The sequence below is a fragment of the Chelonia mydas genome, chromosome 8, assembly GCF_015237465.2.
Source record: "Chelonia mydas isolate rCheMyd1 chromosome 8, rCheMyd1.pri.v2, whole genome shotgun sequence".
In the NCBI taxonomy this organism is placed as follows: Eukaryota; Metazoa; Chordata; order Testudines; family Cheloniidae; genus Chelonia; species Chelonia mydas.
In genome coordinates, this window is record NC_057854.1 from 96,182,934 (window position 1) to 96,202,662 (window position 19,729).

Consider the following 19,729-nt stretch of genomic DNA (forward strand, 5'->3'; position numbering starts at 1 on the left):
CCGGCCCTAGTTCTGCTACTGCTGTGACCTCCACTTTCCTACTTGTCAAGTAAGAGGGAGAAATAAAATCCAGGGGGGCACTGATTCCTTGGTGAACAGAACTTTACTCTTCTGCCCTATTTAATTTAATGGACTCGACCTTTGAATGTGGAAGGGATCATGGGGGCGCAGGGAATTAAACAGCGCCTGAGCCACACACCCACATACTACAGACAAAAGACCTAACATCCAGCAAGCAAGTTTAATTCTGCATTATTAATTTGGCAGCAGGCTGCACCTAACTTGCACTGTGCTCGTGAAACTCGCCCTGTGCACCGCTGTGCTGGTACAGTCAGCTGGGCACCTCCTTCACGATTACCTTCCGGGAGCAGTCGTGTCAGCTCTCTGCCCTGGCGGGGTTCCCCTGGACCAGGCCTGCACCCCGGTGTCTGCGGTGCGGGTGCAACCCGGTGCGGGTGCGGGCACCGTCCCGGGGCTCTCCGGGCGCGCGGCGGGCCAGGGGCCTCGAGGGCGGGAAGGGTTCCCCCTCGACAGCCGCCACGCGCAAGCCGGGCCCTCTTCAGCCCCAGCGATGCGCAGGGCCGCAGCTGGGAGCAGGAGCCGCCGCTAACCTGCAGGGGTGGCCCGGCCCAGGGGAGAGCCCGACCTGCGGCCCCGCCTGCTTTGGCTGGCCCCCACCATGAGACGGCTGCTGCATCAGCCCGAGCCTTGCCCGCTGCCGGAGCACCGCTGGAGTCAGGGCAACCGGCCCCTGCCGCTTATTTCATGGACTTCCGAGCCGCCCGGAGACCCGGCAGCAGGAAAGGCGGCCCCAGGTCTGCGCCGTGGCAGGGACCCGCTGCCCTGGGGTGCCGGGGGCGCGCGGCTGGGCTGGGGCACCTAGAGGGGCTGGGCCCACGGGCCTGGCCACAGGTGTGTCACCTGGAGTCTCGGCGTTGGGTCTCAGAAGGCAAAGCTAGAAGGGGGGGCGGGGGCAGCTTGCTGGGCTTGTGCTTGTAGCTTGTGTGCGACAGATAGCTACATACACCCACCCCCAATCCATGGAAACACCTCGTGCTGCCTCTGGGGGGAAGGATACTGTGTTCTCCTAAACGTTTTAAAGCGTTTTCAGTCCGGATTTTGAAAACCATTGTCATGACATGGTGGCTTGATGGCACCTGCGAGCCATTCCGGTTTTCTCGGGCACTCTTTTGTAAAGGAAACCTGTGCCATATAGTCATTTAATTTTGAAGGTGGGTTATGGTATCTTAAGGTCAGGGGAAATGGAGACGGTTTGTTTGATGGATGAACAATCCTTGCTTATTCCCAGCTGGTGTTGTATTCTTATATTTTGACATCTAGTTCCTGCTCCCTCAGAGAAGACGGATTTGAGATCAGATGTGTTTTCTGCTCTTGAGCTGGCCTGAGATGCCATCAGTTTAAATAATAATAAAAACTCCATGAGATGAGGGGTCCCTATTTTGGGCTAACAAGGAAATCAAGCTCATGTGATCTTTTAATTGCTTTAAGTCAGTTTAAGAACCCTGATGCCTTTTAAGCTGCCTGATCTAATTACTCCAGCAGGGACATGGGAGTCACATCCTGGGGTTTATTTCCACCTGGCATGCTGATTTTTGTGAACTTTGAGCAAGTTCTTCACTCTCCCAATCTGTAAAAGGTGCTATGTCAGTACAAAGTGTTTATCATCTGCTCCTTTTTGTTTTGCTCTAATGAGGTTTTTCTGTGTAGACGAGGGTGACCAGACAGCAAGTGCGAAAAATCGGGGTGGGGGTGGGGGTAATAGGAGCCTATATAAGAAAAAGACCCCAAAATCAGGACCTCTGGTCATTTTAGCGTAGACCATTCAAATAAAGGACTTACTTAACCCCTGGTCCTGCAACAGTTAAATGTAAATTTAACTTGACTCAAGTGAATAGTATAATTGAAGTCTGTGGTACTACTTACAATGTGTAACTGTTTGCAGGATCCAGGCCTTATTTTTGAGCTTTTGTTTGAGTAGATTTGTCATACCTTAGTAGTATAACATTGTCTCTTACTGTTGCACAGTTCAATATTTTATCTCTTTTTTTTAAAGTACATTTAGTGTTGCAGGAGGTAAGATTCAGCCCTCTCACATGCACACTTCTAAAACTGATTAAATTCGTGTGTGTGTGTGTGTGTGTGTGTCGGGGGGGTGGTACTTTGGTTAACAAGTGAATCTGTGTTTAAATAATTAGCTCGGATCTGGAATCTTATATGCTCCAGTCTAAAAGTTAGCATATCTTATTTACCTCTGAGAATAGACTCCCCACATAATATGAAGATTCTTGAAATAAACAATTTGTTGTACAATCAAAGTCAATGTAACAAACTTAAAGCTATTGTCCTTTAGCAGACAAGGAAGACATTTATTGATAAAAGATCAGTCTGCGGTACATAGTAGCCTAGAATCTGATGTTTTATAAAGTGGTTTCAAAGTGCATCTACAGATTTGATATATTTTTTTTACCTCTTTCCACACATAAGTAACTTGCATTGGGCTTAGTAGGATTTATATGTGCAAACTGAGAGAATAACTTCAATACAAGATTTAAATTGATCTAGAAAAACCATGGCAGAAAGTGTTTCCTGGATTTTAGAGCATAAGTATCTGCCACGGAACTTCCATTAACGTTGGTTAGAGTTGCTGGCGAGGACCAAGAGCGACTGAGTGATTAGCAAATTTACGCTTCCTATAGAACCATTGTGAGGAGCCAAAAACGCTGAGTGTTTTAATGTGTTTATAACAACCTTGTACAATTGTACTGCCATATTCTCCTTGGACAAGAATTTTTGTAACAGGCTACTAAAATGTCATGGAGTTGTTTTTTTTTTTGTTTTTTTTTCCCCATTTTTAAGGGTAGATGAGTGGATTTTATGCCTGGGCTAATACATTTTCATGATGATTTTGCAAGGCTGTTACATAATGAAGATTGATTAATGTGGTAATGGCTCAGTGTGGTTGTGACCACATTACACAGGCATTTGTTGGAGAGTAAGTTTTGGGCACAAGAAGGAATGTTTATTCAGAAGCATCAGGTATTTTTGTTTAAATTTTGGGAGACAAGGAATGATGTGCCAAAAATCACACTGACTCAGCTGCTGATGCTTTCAGTACATCCAGTATACTCAATTCTTGTTTCCTTCCTGTAACTACTGGACCTAACTTTCATACTCTGATCTAACATATGTTAAGTACCCTGGATACTTGGATTTTCATACTGTAAGTCATTGAAAATTACATAATGTATTATGTCTCAGTTGGGGGCAACTGCACATTTATTCACCCTCTGGGGTCTAGCAAGGACACCCAATTTTAGTTTTTTTTTTGCTCCCCATCTGATACCAGTAGCATGCCAGCAAGAGAAAGGTGAAAGGAAGTTCAGGTCCTCTACTTAGCAGGGAAAGGGGACTAATTAGTAATAACAGACAACATAAGAAGGCTGAGGTGTTTAATGCCTAATTTGTTTCAGTTTTCACTGAAAAGGATAATTGTGAGCAGATACTTAACACAATTAATATTAACAACAAGGGGGAAGGCATGCAAGCTCACAAAGGGAAAGAGCAGGTTAAAGAATATTTAGTTGTTAGATGTATTCAAGTCAGCAGGGCCTGATGAATTTCATCTTAGGGTACTTTAGGAACTAGCTGAAGCAGTCTCAGAAATATTAGCAATTATTCTGAGAACTCATGGAGCACAGGTAAGGTCCCAGAGGACTGCAGAAGTCCAGACATAGTACCTGTCTTTAAAAAAGGGAACAAAGAGGACCCGGGGAACTGTAGACCAGTCAGCCTACCTTTGGTACCTGGAAAGCTTCCGGAACAAATGATTAAACTATCGAATTGTAAGTGCCTAAAGGATAATAGGGTTATAAGTAGGGCCCTACCAAATTCATGGTCCATTTTGGTTAATTTCACGGTCGCAAGATTTAAAAAAAATTAAATGTCATGATTTCAGCTATTTAAATCTGAAACTTCACGGTGTTGTAATTGTAGGGGTCCTGACCCAAAAAGGAGTTGTAAGGGGGTCACAAGGTTATTGTTCCGGGGGGGGGTGGTACTGCTACACGTACCTATGCGCTGCTGCTGGTTATGGCGCTGCCTTCAGCGCTGGGCGGCCGGAGTGCGGCGGCTGGTGGCTGGGATCCCAGCTCTGAAGGCAGAGCGGCTGCCAGCAGGAGTGCACAGGTAAGCATGGCCTGGTTAGTGCCATCCTTACTCCTGCGCTGCTCCCTGCAGAGCTGGGCCCTCAGTCAGCAGCCGTCACTCTCCAGCCGCCCAGCTTTGAAGGCAGCAGCGCAAAAGTAAGGGTGGCCCGGTGTGGTATTACCACCTTGCTTCTGCTGGCGGGGCGCTGCCTTCAGAGCTGGGCACCCAGCCAACAGCTGCCGTTCTCTGGCCACCCAGTTCTGAAGGCAGGGCAGAAGTAAGCGTGGCAATACCATGACTTCTCTAAAATAACCTTGTGATCCCCCTGCAACTCCCTTTTGGGTCAGGACCCCCCAATTTGAGAAATGCTGGTCTCCCCATGAAATCTGTATAGTATAGGGTAAAAGCACACAAAAGACCAGATTTCATGAGGGGGAGACCAGACTTCAGAGTCCGTGATGCATTTTTCATGGCCATGGATTTGGTAGGGCCCTAGTTATAAGGAATTGCCAGTATGGATTTCTCAAGAACAAATCGTACCAAACCAACCTAACTTCCTCCTTTGACAGAGTTACTGGCCTTGAGGATAGAAGGGAAACTGTAGTGTGCTAAATCTAGATTTTAATAAGGTTTCTGACACAGCCCTACGTGACATTCTCCTACGCACGCTCGGGAAATGTGGTCTAGATTCAGTTACCATAAGGTGGGTGTACAGCTAGTTAAAAAACCATACTCAAAGAGTAGTTATCAATGGTTCACTGTCAAAGCATCTAGTGAGGTCCTGCAGAGATCTGTCCAGGGTCCGATACTACTCAATATTTTCATTAATGACTTGGATATTGGAGTGGAGAGTGTGCTTATACATTTTCGGATGAAACAATAGGAAGGGTTGCAAGCACTTTGGAGAACAGGAATAGAATTCAAAACAAACTTGACGAATTGGTCTGAATTCAACAAAATGAAATTCAATCAAGGCAAGTGCAAAGTACTAACTTAGGAAGCAAAAATTAAATGCACAACTACAAAATTGAGAATAATTGGCTAGAGGGTAGTGTTCTGAAAAGGATCTGGAGGTTGTAATAGATGGCAAATTGAATGAGTCAACACAGTGATGCAGTTGTGAGAAAGATTTATGTCATTCTGGGGTGTATTACACAGATAGTAGATGTACCGTCTTACTGAGCACTGGTGAAGCCTTAGCTGGAGTACTGTGTCCAATTCTGGGTGCCACACTTTAGGAAAGATGTGGACAAACTGGAGTGAGTCCACAGGAGAGCAACAAAAATGATAAAAGATTTAGAAAACCTGATTTGTGAGGAAAGGATAAAAACTGGGCATGTTTAATTTTGAGGAAAAAAGACTGAAGAGTAGCCTCAGAAGTTTTCAAATATGTTAAGGGTTGTTATAAAGAGGACAGTGTTCTCTGTCCTTCTGAAGGTAGGACACGAAGTAATAGGCTTACTTTGCAGCAAGGGAGATTTAGTTAAATATTAGGAAAATCTTTCTGACTCTAAGGATATTTAAGCACTGAAATAGACGTCCAAGGGAGGTTGTGGAATCCCTGTCATTTGAGGTTTTTAAGAACAGGTCACATAAACGCCTGTCGGGGATGGTTTAGGTATACTTGGTCCAGCCTCAGCACAGGGGGCTGGACTAGATGACCTCTCAAAGTTCCTTCTAGTCCTGCATTTCTTTGATTCTGTGACTTTAAAAAAACAACAACCCAAAAACAACTGGTTAAAGGCACAAGCAATCATTCTCAGTGTGTCAGAATATTTTGTATTATTATTATTTATTTTAGTGCTGTAGAGGTGCACAGAACTGTACAGAAACTTATACACAATTAATGTGTTGTTTTCCATTTCCAATACATCTGATCATTGAGCAATTTATTTTGAAACTTATTTGTACAAATTTAATTAAAAGGGAATTAAAAACATGCTGCTCAATAGGGAACTACAAGAAAATGCAACTAATTGTCACAAAACACACAAACCCCAAAAGAACAAGTATTAAAAACTAACTCCAATGTAAACCAAATTTTACAAATACGGTACATTTTTTACAGGTGCATGTATGTTATGATCAACTAATCAATATTTATTCCAATAACCAATTTATTGTTAGAAAACCTCTAATTTCATCCATCTCAGTCCAAGGAGTTTTGCCTACACAAAGATTGCATCTTTCTGGTGAAAAGGGCCATTGTTGGTTTCAATTAAAGGAAGAAGGAGCTGTTAGAACTTGTTAATCATTAGTGCTGAGTAAATGGTTTACAATGAATAATTTACCCAACATATATAGCTTCTTCCTCATCACAGAATATCCATGACCAGATTGTAGTTTTCTGGAATGAATTCATTTTATAACAATGCTTGGAGTGGATTTTTTTCTGTGCATTGATCTTCAACAGTTTGCTGCAAGTGTCTGATATCTGAGCTATTGTTATCTTGTGGTTGGTCAGATAATTCACATGGTATTTTCTTTTCCTTGACTGGATGAGCATGCAAGCATTTCTAGTGGGAATAGTCACCCATGTAACATTGCAGTTAGCATTCTGGGAACATTCATGACAATAAAATCTCAATTGTTCAAATGTTCACAAAAAAGGAACACACAAGTGGCATGAGTATTGCTGAAGCAAAGCTATTTAAAAGTAAGTGAATTTATTATTCTTTCTTTCAAGTGCTTGTCCAAATGTGGAACAGAATGTAAGTAAGTCAGTGGCAGAACCCAGGTCTCAGGGCTTACAATGCAGTTCCCTATCCACAGAATCACACTGCTACATTTCACTGTTTTATTTATCCAGAAGTCCCATGGACAGCTAGGCCAGAAACCTGGGAAGAATCATTTAGCAGAGTGTTATAATACTGCTTAAATCGTGTGATATTGTAAATGAATGTGGTAAGTTTTAGAATAGTATGTATCTCCTAGAACAAAGGTTCTCAACCTTTGTCTTTCTGAGGCCCCCCCCCCGCCCCCCATGTTATAAAAACTTCAGGGCCCACCTGTGCCACAACAACTGGTTTTCTGCATATAAAAGCCAGAGCTGGCGTTAGGGGGTAGCAAGCAGGGCAATTGCCTGGGGCCCCATGCCACAGGGGCTCCCGCGAAGCTACATTGCTCAGGCTTCAGTTTGAGCCCCAGGTGACAGGGCTCAGGGCCCTGGGCTTCAGTCCCATGCGGTGGGGCTTTGCCTTTCTACCCTGGGCCTCAGCGAGTCTAATGCTAGCTCTGCTTGGCGGCCATCCTGAAACCTGCTCATGGCCTCCCTGGGCGCCCCGGAGCCCTGGTTGAGAACCACAGTCATAGAACAGCTGGCAAAGGGTTCAAATAGATTATTATCCAACTGCTGACCAAGTTCTTCTAAAACCAAGAAGAACTTTATCACATGTGTGTCTTCAGTAGAGAAGAGGTGAGGAACATGGGTATCAAATCCTTTCATGTTGCCATATTAATATTTATTGTTATAATGTATTGTATTATCATAGCCCCCAGCAGCTCTTGTCATGGACCCAAGAGGCCATTATGCTAGTGCTGTATAAAACACAGAACAAAAAGATGTGTCAAATGTGGGGCATTGCCAGCTTTCTATGTAGAACCAGAAGGGATATTGCTGTCCTGCAGATGTACTAAATGGTCTCCAGATGTTGGTAGGAACCAGATATGTCAAAAATGATTTTGTTTTATATGCATATTCATTCTTGAATTATTTATAAGCTTCTAAATTGGCTGAAAAAGGAAAGAGAGTAACTTTTTAAAAACCGTTGTGGAGGCTGATTGTTAATTCTCTCTCCTTTTTGGTGGTCACAAGATGGCTGTTCATATTAGGTTATTTCTGATCTGACTCCACTTTCGGAGTGTTTGTAAAATAGAGAAGAAACTCTTCCCAAACGATTGAAAGTCATTATGCATTGAGGAAATCAAAAACTAGTCTCTGATTCATACTGTGTTTATGGCACTACAGTATTACTCAAAGCAGTGAGCCATTAAAAAAAATCTTTAAATGGAAGAGATGTGCCCTGATATCCCCTATATTGTCTGTGATTGCCCAGGGTTATTGTGTTAGAGGCCAGTATTATTGGCAGTGATGGCCATATATATGGCAGTATTTCTGAGAATTACATGGTGGAGGGGGATCCGTAGTATCACTGATCGCACATACAGTCTTTAGTGGCTTGGGCATCAAAACAAATTGCAACAGTTCTGTTTTGCAGTGGAGATGTTACAATCTACTCATTTTTGCTCAGTCCATTCTTAAAGGAAACCTGCATCCTTTGGTGGGGTTCACTTCGCTTTGGGGAGAAGCATTTCTCACCATAGGTGAACTGTGAAATACAATTGGAAGTAAGTGTTCTTTTAAAATAGCATTGGTCATTTCTGAGCCTCCTGCTAGCTGTGGCCCACTGTTAAATCTCTACAGCAGCAGGAGAAACCAAGATTGCAACAGTATAATGTTCAGGGCTCAGTAATCGGGTAAGTAGGTCACTTTCTGGCAGCACTAGTGAAGGGAATTTATCAAGCGTATTAACTGCTGAGGAAATCAGGTTAAGAGCTACAGTTTTTTTCCCCAAACAATGGTAAGACGTGTGCTAGCTCAAGCTAGTCCATTCTCCCAGTGCACATGAGAGTTATATGCCACTTTTAATTGTACTTCGCTTACACAGTATAGGCATTCTCCTGGGACAATTGAAACGACATGTGCTACATTAACAGAGGGGAAACTTAGTTTAAGGAGAAGAAAGGCCCTAAACAATATGCAGACCAACCCATTTGAAAACCAAAACCCAACAGTTGGTAGTATAAGCCATGTTTTAACTACTCTCCCAAATAAGCTCTCCCATTGACATAGCACTGTCTACAGTGGGGGTTAGGTTGGTATAACTCACTCAGGGATGTGGATTTTTCACATCCATGACATACTGATGTAAGTTTGTAGTGTAGACCTGGACTAAATTTAGGTAACAAAGGGAGGTTGAAGCTGTATTGCCTGGTGCTGGAGAAACTGTGACGAGATTGTTCTGATGGGTTTCCCTCTTGTGAATAATTGATCACTACTCTGAGTCTTTTGCCTTAATACGTATTTGTTAGACTCATCTGCTGAGTAAGTGAACCTGAGTCCAACAGTGTGGAGAGGCTGCAGTCAGGATTGGGGCTCCATTGTGCTGGTGCCCTACATAGGAAGAGAGGGTCCCTCCCAAAGCGTTATTGAAAGGATTAGTGTTAGGGTATAATTTCAGTATCCTCTTATTCAGGATTTCCTAGCCCAAATATCCAGCCCAACCAACTGGGTTGTGTACTAGGGAGTTTCTTTGGGGGTAAATAATCCCTCTCCCAGCGCTGTGTTTTGTCGTTGCTGTATATGCCTTGCACTGTGTGCGCAAATGGCCAAGACCTCTGTTTAACATCTTACTCAGAAGATTTCATCTCCAGTAACTTAGTGCCCCTGAGCAACATCCCAGGGCATTGATTTCAATCCTGACTTGGAGAAAGGAGCACCACCTACTGAAACACCCGTATTCCCTGGGGCGGGGGGGATGTCTCCCATCCAAGTGCCAACCTAACCAAACCTTGCTTAGTTTGAGATCAGACTAGATTGGGAGCTGCAGAATCTCTGGGTAAACCTCATCTGTCTGTTTGTCTTGTAATACATTTTCCCCAGTTAAGCTATTCAGGCCTCAGACCTAAATAGACTTCTGCGAATACTGTGGATTTATAGTGAAGCTTGATGCAGCTGTCTAAAATATAAAGCTCTTACCCCTACATATATAAGGGCTGAAATGATGGAGAGAGTATTTTTATATGTTAGTATCTAAACTAATTTAACCTGTTTTTATTTAATTGTTTTAATACTTCTGCATGTTTTGGAGGTAACATTGAAGGGACCACTGTAAAGACTGGGAGGCCCAAATTAGACCTACCCTTTTGTCTGCTTGCAGAGGCAGAAGCTATAATATAATTCTAGGGGTTAAATCCTGGCTCTGTTGAAATCAGTGGGGTGAGGATTTCCCCTTCTGTGTTTAACTTTTTCAAAATACAAGCATCAAGACTTTTTTTTCTTGCGGAGAGAAGACCAGTGCCCCAGGATGGAACTGTAATTTTGCAATAACAGATAAGTATGTGTGCAGCATAGCACTCAGTAGCAACCTTACAATAATGAATCAGTCTGTACCATACACACAGTGGCATGAAAAAATCTGTAAAGAAACAGATTTAAATTTCCCTTTTCCAAAAGAGAATAATTTTTAATCATGAAAAGGACCTTGATTCTGTGTTTATTTTACCATTTAAAAATATATCGGCGGACTAATAATTACACTATTTTCTATGTTGCACCTATGGACAGTACTGCTGTAGGCACTCAGAGGTTGATATTTAAGCAAAAAGAGCCCGATCAAACCATGTGCTGAGCACTTCTGCAGAGGTGCTGAATATTCTCAATTCCCACTGAAGTCGATGGGAATAGAGGGTGCTCAGTACATCACAGGGTGTGTTATAATTATTTTTGTAAAGCACACCTGCAAAGGTGCCCAAGCCAGAGTATGATGATTTCATGAATAAGTAATAAAAACCACAAATGAAAACAATATAATTGTCCTTCTAAAACCTGCAAACAAATAGAGCAAACTAGAAAGGGGATTCTAGGAAAGATGGACAGGAGAAGGTCCTAAATATGGAGGTACTGGTTGTTTTAACTAAAACAAAACCAACCTTAAAAAAGGGTTATGATGTTTGGAAGGGAGGGGTTGAGACAGCTGTATAGAGAGCAAATTGCACCCTCTAGGGGCTAGCTCAGTGAAGGTACTGCTGGCTGTGGTAGTGGAATTCGTAAAAGGCAGGTGGTTTTAAAGCACAGATACTTGCCAAGTCAAGGCTTGAGGAAGACATGTCAGAAACAGCAAGAGCCTCCACCATACAAGACCAACAAAGTCAACTTAAAATCAGTTGGAAACTTTATAGGAAGCCAGTTAAAAGGATGCATAATCTTGTCTCAGCTCAAACCAGTGAGCAAAGGTGCCACTTCATTCTAAAGAAGCTGCATATAGTAGCTAAGCTCTGCAGGGAGGAATTAAAATAATTGTGCCACACTCTTGACACAGCTTTCCATATGATGGCAAATGTACCAAGAATTTTAACCAGGCACACTAGCTATTATGTAATAATTCACAGACCTACTTTGTTGCCATAGCACCTAGGCATGAATTATTACACATTCACTAAACCCCTCAAGTATTTTCTTGACATTTTCTCTGATACGTCAGTGTATAATTAGTGTGTGTATGGATTCACACACATTTTAATATAATAAAATATAGCATATGTACATATATAAAACATATGAATGAAGAAAAATAAGTGTTTTTTAAATCAATAACTTTCCTCCATACAAAGGTGGCATTAGTAGAAGAGAGAGAACCTATTACTAGCTGAGAGGGGGTGATTTTTTCCTATTTTCTATTTATATTCTACATAAATCTGTATTCGCTTTAGGTCTGAGTAGAAACCTAAAGCAGCAGTTCTCAACCTTTCCAGACTACTGTACCCCTTTCAATAGTTGGGTTTGTCTTGTGTACCCCCAAGTTTCACCTCACTTAAAAACTACTTGCTTACAAAATCAGATATAAAAATACGAAAGTGTCACAGAACACTATTACTGAAAAATTGCTGACTTTCTCATTTTGTCTGTATGAAATTTTAGTTTGTTCTGACTTTGCTAGTTCTTGTTTGTAGGCTGTTGTAAAACTAGGCAAATATCAAGATGAGTTGATGTACTCCCTGGAAGACCTCTGTGTACCCCCAGGGGTACATGTACCCCTGGTTGAGAACCAGTGACCTAAAGCATGAGAGTGTTCATGTTGTCTTAAATGTTAGCAGCTCTCCCTAGTTGCTAGTATATTTTCTGAGACTCCTGCACATGGTTACTCGAAAAGGGTCTTTTCAGATTGCAATTTCTCCTTTCAATGTCATGTCTAGGGTAGCAGAAAAAATCCTGGCACCCAGCCACATGCACCAAACACTAGATGGCAGAAACTGATACTCTTGTATCTATTGGCTTTAAAGCTTCAATGGGTGGTCGATTTGTTATTTGTAGTACAAATAGGGTCTATAGCAGCAGTTCCCAAACTTTAACAACCCATGAACCCCTTTCACTAAAATGTCAAGTCTCGTGAACCCCCTCCTAAAAATGAATATTTCCAGGGATTTTCTCCCTTACCTCAGCATAAATTATAAAAGCAGTGATCTTGGAAACATAAAATTTGTTTTTATGACATGCTTAGTACACACTATTTCTTATTGTTTATTATTACAGTATTTTTATTACATTATGAAATCGGCAACACTTCCAAGATCTCTCTTTTTTTAGCTTGTATGACTTTTAATTAAGCCTGTTATAAGACAAGGCTTCTATCAGAGGCTCCAGTAGAAAAAAGAGGTGCAGGGATGAAGTCCCTGCGCACCCCGAGGCCTGGGCGGGGCACCGCCAGAAAAGTGCAGGGGACTCGTGGGGGCTGCCGGAAAAAAAAGGGGGGTGGCACCGACACGGGGGCGGCACATGACCCTCGTCGCCCCCCACCCCATACTGGCACTTCTGGCTCCTATATTTCATCAAGGAGTATCAGATGTGTAACAGCATGAAGGTACTTAAGAAGCCAACGCAAAGTGTTCCTCCTACACAAGCATTCAGGTCTTGAACAATCCAGGCAAACAACGCACGTTACAACAAAGCTTAAACTTGTTCTTCATAATAATTTAAAAACAACACTAGCAGCCTGTTTAATTTTAAAAACAGCAAAAAAACATCCACCTCCCTTTCCATTTCATATAAGGAGTCTTGAAGTTTAAATCTCCTCAGTGTGATAGATATGCTTGCTTTGATCTGCGTAGCTCTTGGAAGTCCAGGGGCTCCAGGCTGCTGGCCCCGTGCTGGCCGGGATCCCTATGGACTGCTCTGTCCACCATTAGGGAGTTTTTTCCCCGAGAACCCCCTGTAACCTTTTGTGAACCCCCAGGGGTTCACGAACCCCAGTTTGGGAACCACTGGTCTATAGTGTGCTAGATGTTGTCCATATGTACACAGGAAGGCCCAATTCTTGTCCTGGAGAGCTTATACTTAAGGCTACGATTATGTCACGGACATCGGGGAAGTCACGGAATCTGTGACTTCCAGCAACTTCCATGACATCTAGGACCCCTACAGCTGGCCAGCCACCCTGTAGTGTGATAAACCGCTATCTGACTGAATTTGCTACTTAGACTGTACTGAGCATGCTCAGTAACGTCTGCTGAAGCAGCAGTGGGGGACCCCTGCAGCAGCCCAGCAGCTGCGGGCAACGGGACCACCCACAACTGACTGGCTGCTGGCACAGGTGGGGACCCCTGAGCTCTCCAGCCACCACCACTGGTAGGTCCCCCCCACTGCAGCTGCTCAGCCTCTGCGAGCAGCCGGCACCTCTATCCCCAGCAGCTCCCAGGTGCCTCCAACGGCAGCAGAAGGACCCTGGAGCTGCTGGAAGGGCCCCCCACAGCTTCCCAACTGCCAGCAGAGGTGGCGAGGGGACTCTCTTCAGCTCCAGCCCTTCAGGGCAATGGGGACCCTGCGGTTCCCATATGCTGCAGGCAGGGGGAGGGGGCAGGGTACTGGACCCTCCTCCCTCCCCTTTTGTCGGGGATGATTTTAGTAAAAGTCAGGGACAGGTCACAGGCAATAAACAAACAAACAAAAAATCACCGAAGCCGTGACCTGTCCCTGACTTTTACTAAAAATATCCATGACAAAATCGTAGCCTCACTTATCAGACAAACTCCAGGCAAAGCCTGGGGGAGAGGGCTAAAACATACAATCAAAACATTAAGCTGCCCCTCTAGCCACCATTACTAGTGTCTAATGGTACATCAGCGTCACAGCTTGTTGTTGTTTAATGTTTGTTACAGTAGGGCCTCAGGGCTGACCAGGGAGAGGGCCCCATTGTGCTCGGCACTGCCCAGGCACAGAACAGCGCAGTCCCTACCCTGAAGAGCAGTGATGTGAATAGACAAGACGGACGCGCAGTGCGGGAAGGGGGTAGGACACACAAGCAGTGTGACCAGTAGGAGGGCAGCAAGCGCCAGGTTAGGTCCATGAAGCTAAATGGGAAGGGGGGGGGAGAAGTGAGGGGGGCACGGCAGGAGAGAAGAGGGTAAGAGGGCAGGGGCACTGGAACAGGGGGGACCGGGGGCCATGGCCCCCTCACTTTTAGCCCTCCCACTTTTTACTGGCTGTAAGGGTGAGCGACAGGGAGGAGGAGTCTTGGGGGGAAGAGGCAGGATGGGAGGGTGGGGCCATGGTTCGGGCACCGGTGCTGCCCCCCCCCCAGCTGTTCGGAAGCTTCTGCCACCCCTGTAAGGTGAGGTGAAGAGACTGGGAGGGAGTGGGAGGGTTGGCGCAAACAGCCAATCAGCACAGGGAAGAGAAAGTCCAGTCAAAACTAGAAAGTTCTCTCAATGGCTGAAGGAACAGATCTCCCGCCTTTGGCTGCTTCTGCTCTTACTGCCTGGAGTTTCTTGGCAGTGTAGGTGCTGGACTTAGGGGTGCTGGGGGCGCTGCCACAGCCCCGGCTTGAAGTGGTTTCCATTCTATCCAGGATTTACAGTTTGGTTCAATGGCTTGGAGCACGCCCATTATAAACATTGTTCCAGCACCCCTACTTGGCTGGCTCTGCAGTTTTCTCCCAAGTCCATGCGGTGAGGGGGAGGGTGTCTACACCCACTGTACCATTATGGGTCCAGCAGAGGTGCTGGGGCGGGGACGGATGGCCCTAGGTGTGTGGCCCCATATTAGCAACCCCCACCCCAAAATGCAGAAATCCCTGTTCAGTTGCTTCTGCCCCTACTGGCTGGAGTCTCTGAGCAATGCCTAGCCCTGCAGAGGGCATGATTCCCAAGTCACTCATGCATAGGATATTACAACTGAACTACAGAAACTCCCTTTATTGTATCATAATGGCCAATCAGCGAATATGTCATGCTCTGCAGGCAGGCAGACTATGCCCTGCCTTGCGCTTAGTGTGACTGTCATTCTGAGCTGGTTAAGTGGTGTTGAGTGCCTGCTGCTGCTAGATGTCTTTTGGTAATTCACGCTGCTGATTTCCACACTCACTATACAGTGCAAATGACCATGTCGCAAGACAACGGAGACTTATTAGAAGGGTAAGTACAGATATACAGTTACTTACATTTGGATTTGAAGCAGTGCTGATTTTATACCTGAGAGAAGGCTGTAGAAAAACAGTGCAATCACTGAAGCATGACTAATCAGTTTGCAAAAATGTTTAGCATTCTCTAAAGTATTTCTTCTTTGAACTACTATATTAACAGAGTAGGACCTCTATCATTTATAATTATATGGCATTCACCTGACCTTCTTGCATTCTGCTTTCTTTACTCACTGAGTGCATCAAATGCCCTAGTTTCATTAGAACACTGGGAAGGTAGGTGTGTAACTTGCATTACTGTGGCTGCTGAGAGGAGAGTGGGATCGTGTTAAGCATTCTCCTTTTAGAAAGGATTCCAAGGGGTTCAGATATTTTATGCATACTTTGAACTTCTACAGTGTTAAACTTCCAGCAGTTTTCTCTTGTAAAAAGGAATCTCACAAGGAAGCATACTTGTACTTAAAAAATGAAACAAAAATCAACTTTCTGCACAGAGGTAAAGAAAATTTAAAAAAATTGAAATGTTATTAGTAACAGCATCTAGAGACTTTTAATTAGATAAGAGCATATTTCAGATCAATGTTAAATATGCTGTTATACTGAAGGGCCTAGGTTAACAAAGGGTAAATAACTGTAATACACTCAGCCTACAGATGACAGTTTTAAAATAGTAAATATAGCAGGCTCAGAGTGGGGGTCTAAGTTGTATAGTTTATTCATACATGATATTGTCTTAGACACATAATGGCTCACAGGGATGCTGGGGCTTGGGGCTAATCAGTGTCTGAGATCCTTCCAGGAGCAGAGCGATAGGTAGCACAACTGAAAAGTATGATGATACAGGCACTATGAGATGCTGTCACAAAATGTGATTCTCTCAAATTTCTACGCCTGGTTCTTGAGCATGGAAAAAATCTTGCTGTTTTTCTTCAATAAAGTGTTTGGCTTTTTAAAAAAAATGTTTTGCAAAGTCCTTAGTGTAATTACTAACCTCCGATTGCCTTATTTTGAGCTCTGATCTTTTTCTCATTAGGGTGATATTGTTAGCACACTTCCTGTTTTCAAGGTCTATTTCTTTTTCAGTTTGATAGTTAGTTATATGTTTGCAACTTTTTTTTAAAAGGAAGCAACAGATTCCAAGTCACAAGACAGTTTGTTAGTTAGAGCAGCCAAAGTTAGGGAGAGACGGAGGAGAAAATGAGTCCTTGTGACTTTGTAAAAATTACCCAAACTAGCTTGTGCTCCATGTACTAGTGAAATCTAGTCTTTCTTTAAAAGGTGCAAAATACCCATATTTCAACTGTTTTGACGTTTCCCAGGGTACATTATCCTTGCCAGTGCAAACCCTATTATTCTTTCTGCTATTTCATGTACAACAATTTTATGTCTTGTGCTGAACTTTGGCCAGAACTTTTCAGCTGGTCTATTATCCCATTACCAGTCATCCTGAGACCATCTAAGAAGCACTCATCAAAGATTGGCCTGATGCATCAGGCCATAATATCCAAGTCTCCTAAAGAAAACAGATGCAGTCAGGGTAAGGCACTGAAGTAATCCTCTGATTACGGTATGCTGCATTTGGTTTTTCACCTGCATTTTGCAGCTGCTTTTTGCTCAAACTAGCACTTTGGGGCTGACGTTTTAATTGATTTGAATGCACATAGCTGTAGTAACTTATTTCTTTCTCATACTGTGTGGTCAACGGTTGAACACAATGTGGGTTAAACAGTACTGCCAGGAGGCCATTCCAGCAACAATGTATGGAGGCATTTCCACGTTGTAGGAGACCATTATTCCCTCAAATCCAGTATTTTGTCTCAAGTAGTGACTTCAGAAGATGGGGGGGGAACCCTGATGCAACTAGCCAGTTATGCTGCATGTTGAAGGGATGATTCCTTTCTGACCACTATAATGATCAGCTTATACCAGGAAGCATGAGATTTATTTCCCATATTTTAGCATGCTTAATTACTAATGTTTTTATTATAAAATAATCCAGGCACAGTATTTGACACTCTGATCCCACTGCAATAGTGAATTCTGTAGACTGAGAGCAAGCTGTATGAAGAAATATTTTCCTTAATTTCATTGAGAGCCCTTGTTCTCATATTACAGGGTAGGTAGGGGAAAGGACGGGTCTGATCAGTTTTTTGATCTGCCCTTATTAATTTTGGCTGTCTTAGAGATGGACCTGAACCAAAACCCTGGATGCAACTGTAACACCGACAGACCCCGGTTGTTGTCGGGTGGCATTGAACCTGGGGCCTCTGGAGCTTAGTGCATGAGACTCTACCGTATGAGCTGAAAGACATGTGGATCTTACCTAAGGCTGTAGAGCAGACTCCTTAATCTTGCTCTCTCTCGTGGTCTCAGTGCCACTAGATAGGACAGAACACCATTCCCAGGAGGTGTGCGGGTTACACAACCATCACCAAACTTTGGAGAAGTTTAGGTCAGGATCCAGACTTTGCAGCTGGTCCTTATTTCTATAATGGACCAAACCAAAACCCCACATTTGACCACCACCTGAACTGTGCAGCTTGCGTCCTATCTCGAGTCCATTTAGTCCTTTGTTCCAGGGTGAGAGGGGGCAAAGAGCACTGCTTATTCTCCACCTCTGGAGCAGGGACCACTTCATCTTTGTAGCTTTTTCTAACTAGTTCAGGAATGGCACTGAATAAAGGGTTACCACCAGTCCTAAGATTTATGGGCTGATCTCAATTCTGATCAGTGAGCCTAGAATCTGCAGAGCAGTTTACTGAGCCTTGGATTTAATTTGAATCTGAAAATGTCATAATCTGAGGATGGTGCATCTTTAGGTGGTGACATTGTGTCTGTATATGATGATATGGCACCAAGACAAGAGGGCACTCTCTGTCTTAAATCCCTTTGCATTAGGTTTTTAACATCTCACAGTAGAAACTGACAGAAGGTGATGGGTGGAGGCTGTGTGAGAGAGAGTGAGGGAATGAGGGACAGATAAAGGAATATCTAAAGTGACACAGACTTTCTTATTTCCTGACAGCACATTTACTACAAAGCAAGGGGATTAGTTATGTGGTGTATTAGTGGATTTATTATAAATGCTATCATTACAAGAAATGAGAAGCTCAATAAAAGAGGATTGGAAATAGTAGGTTTTGTCATTCTTTAATATTTTTTTGACAGGTCTGCATCAGATCTGCATCTAGCCCTGGATGATTGTATGACTGCTGTGGATTTATTTCTAAGCAACAAGTTTCCTGAGGCCCTTGCTTCCCTACAAGCAAAGTAAGTTGAATACTTTTACAGCTTTTTGCTTTGTTTTTGTTTTTTTTTCTTTGCATCCTTCATCTTCCATTAGAACTGCCACTACACTTTGAGCACTAGACAGACAAATAATATTCCTTTTGGATTGGAGGAGGTGGGAAAAATAAAATAACATTTTAGGAATACACAGTAAGTTGCTGGTGTTGGAAGAAGGAAAGATTTCCATTTCTTCCCCCCAACCTCCTCCCCCCTCCCCCCCCCGCCCCAAGACAGGTAAATGGCATGGTATTGATCAGTGGTTATAGTACTTTCTGCAGCTTCCATATCAGCAACATCTTGGGGTTATCTATATGGTGCTTTAGTCCACACCAGGAGGGTGTGAATTTTAGTGCATGACAAGCTAGTTGAACTATCTTATCCATGTTGACCCTGCTGGCGTTCGCTAAAAGTTCCCTAGTGCTGGTTAATATAATACTATTTGAAGCAGGACTACATTAAAGCAAGTAGAGAACTTTCTGTGCATGTCAGCAGGGTCTACACAAGCTAGGCCGTGCACAACAAGCTAGTACGGACTAAAATTTACATCCCTCTGGTGTGGACTAAAGCACCATATAGACAAGCCTATGGTGAATGAAATGTTTACTCTTGTTTACCAAACAGTACGTTCTGTAACATGCAACCCGGTTCTCACAGTTGTTCTTATCAATGAGTACAGGTTCTGGTGTAGTTTCTTACAAGGAACATACTGGAAAAAAAAAAAGTTATCAGACTGTACATCATAGTTGAAAGCAGTCTCCCCTTGTCTGTGTCATTAGCATGTCAGATTATAAAACCCGAACAAGCAACTGGTCATTGTTCATTCTGTTTCCCTTTTCCCAGTTCATGCTCCTTGTCGTCACTTTCACATTTCTGAACATCTTTCTTTATCTCTACTCATTTCTTTCCACTGCCTCAGCTCCTTTGATGCCTTCCATCTGACAACTGTTTTTTCTCCTTTTTGCACTTTATGCCTCCTTCCATGCTGCTTCCTCCTTTAATGATCTCCATCCACATACATATCCTTTCCTGAGGCACACTTCTTCCTTCAGCCCTTTCAGTGATAATCACACAAGCAATGGAGA

At 43.4% G+C, this 19,729-nt stretch overlaps 1 protein-coding gene across 3 annotated transcripts in view; it reads left to right on the top strand.

Moving 5' to 3' along the window:
• Nucleotides 1–347: 347 nt before the first annotated feature.
• The window catches only part of TTC39A (tetratricopeptide repeat domain 39A), a 76,605-nt gene continuing 57,223 nt past the window's right edge, over nucleotides 348–19,729 (top strand). The window contains exons 1-2 of one of the 3 annotated variants that reach the window (XM_037905958.2): nucleotides 348–815; nucleotides 18,528–18,629. In XM_037905958.2, coding sequence (XP_037761886.1) covers nucleotides 766–815; nucleotides 18,528–18,629 — 152 coding nt within the window. In that variant the 5' untranslated portion in view covers nucleotides 348–765. Of the gene's footprint in view, nucleotides 816–1,571; nucleotides 1,658–15,136; nucleotides 15,355–18,527; nucleotides 18,630–19,729 lie in introns of those variants that run through there. The other 2 variants (XM_043521409.1, XM_043521408.1) reach the window with 2 other exon arrangements.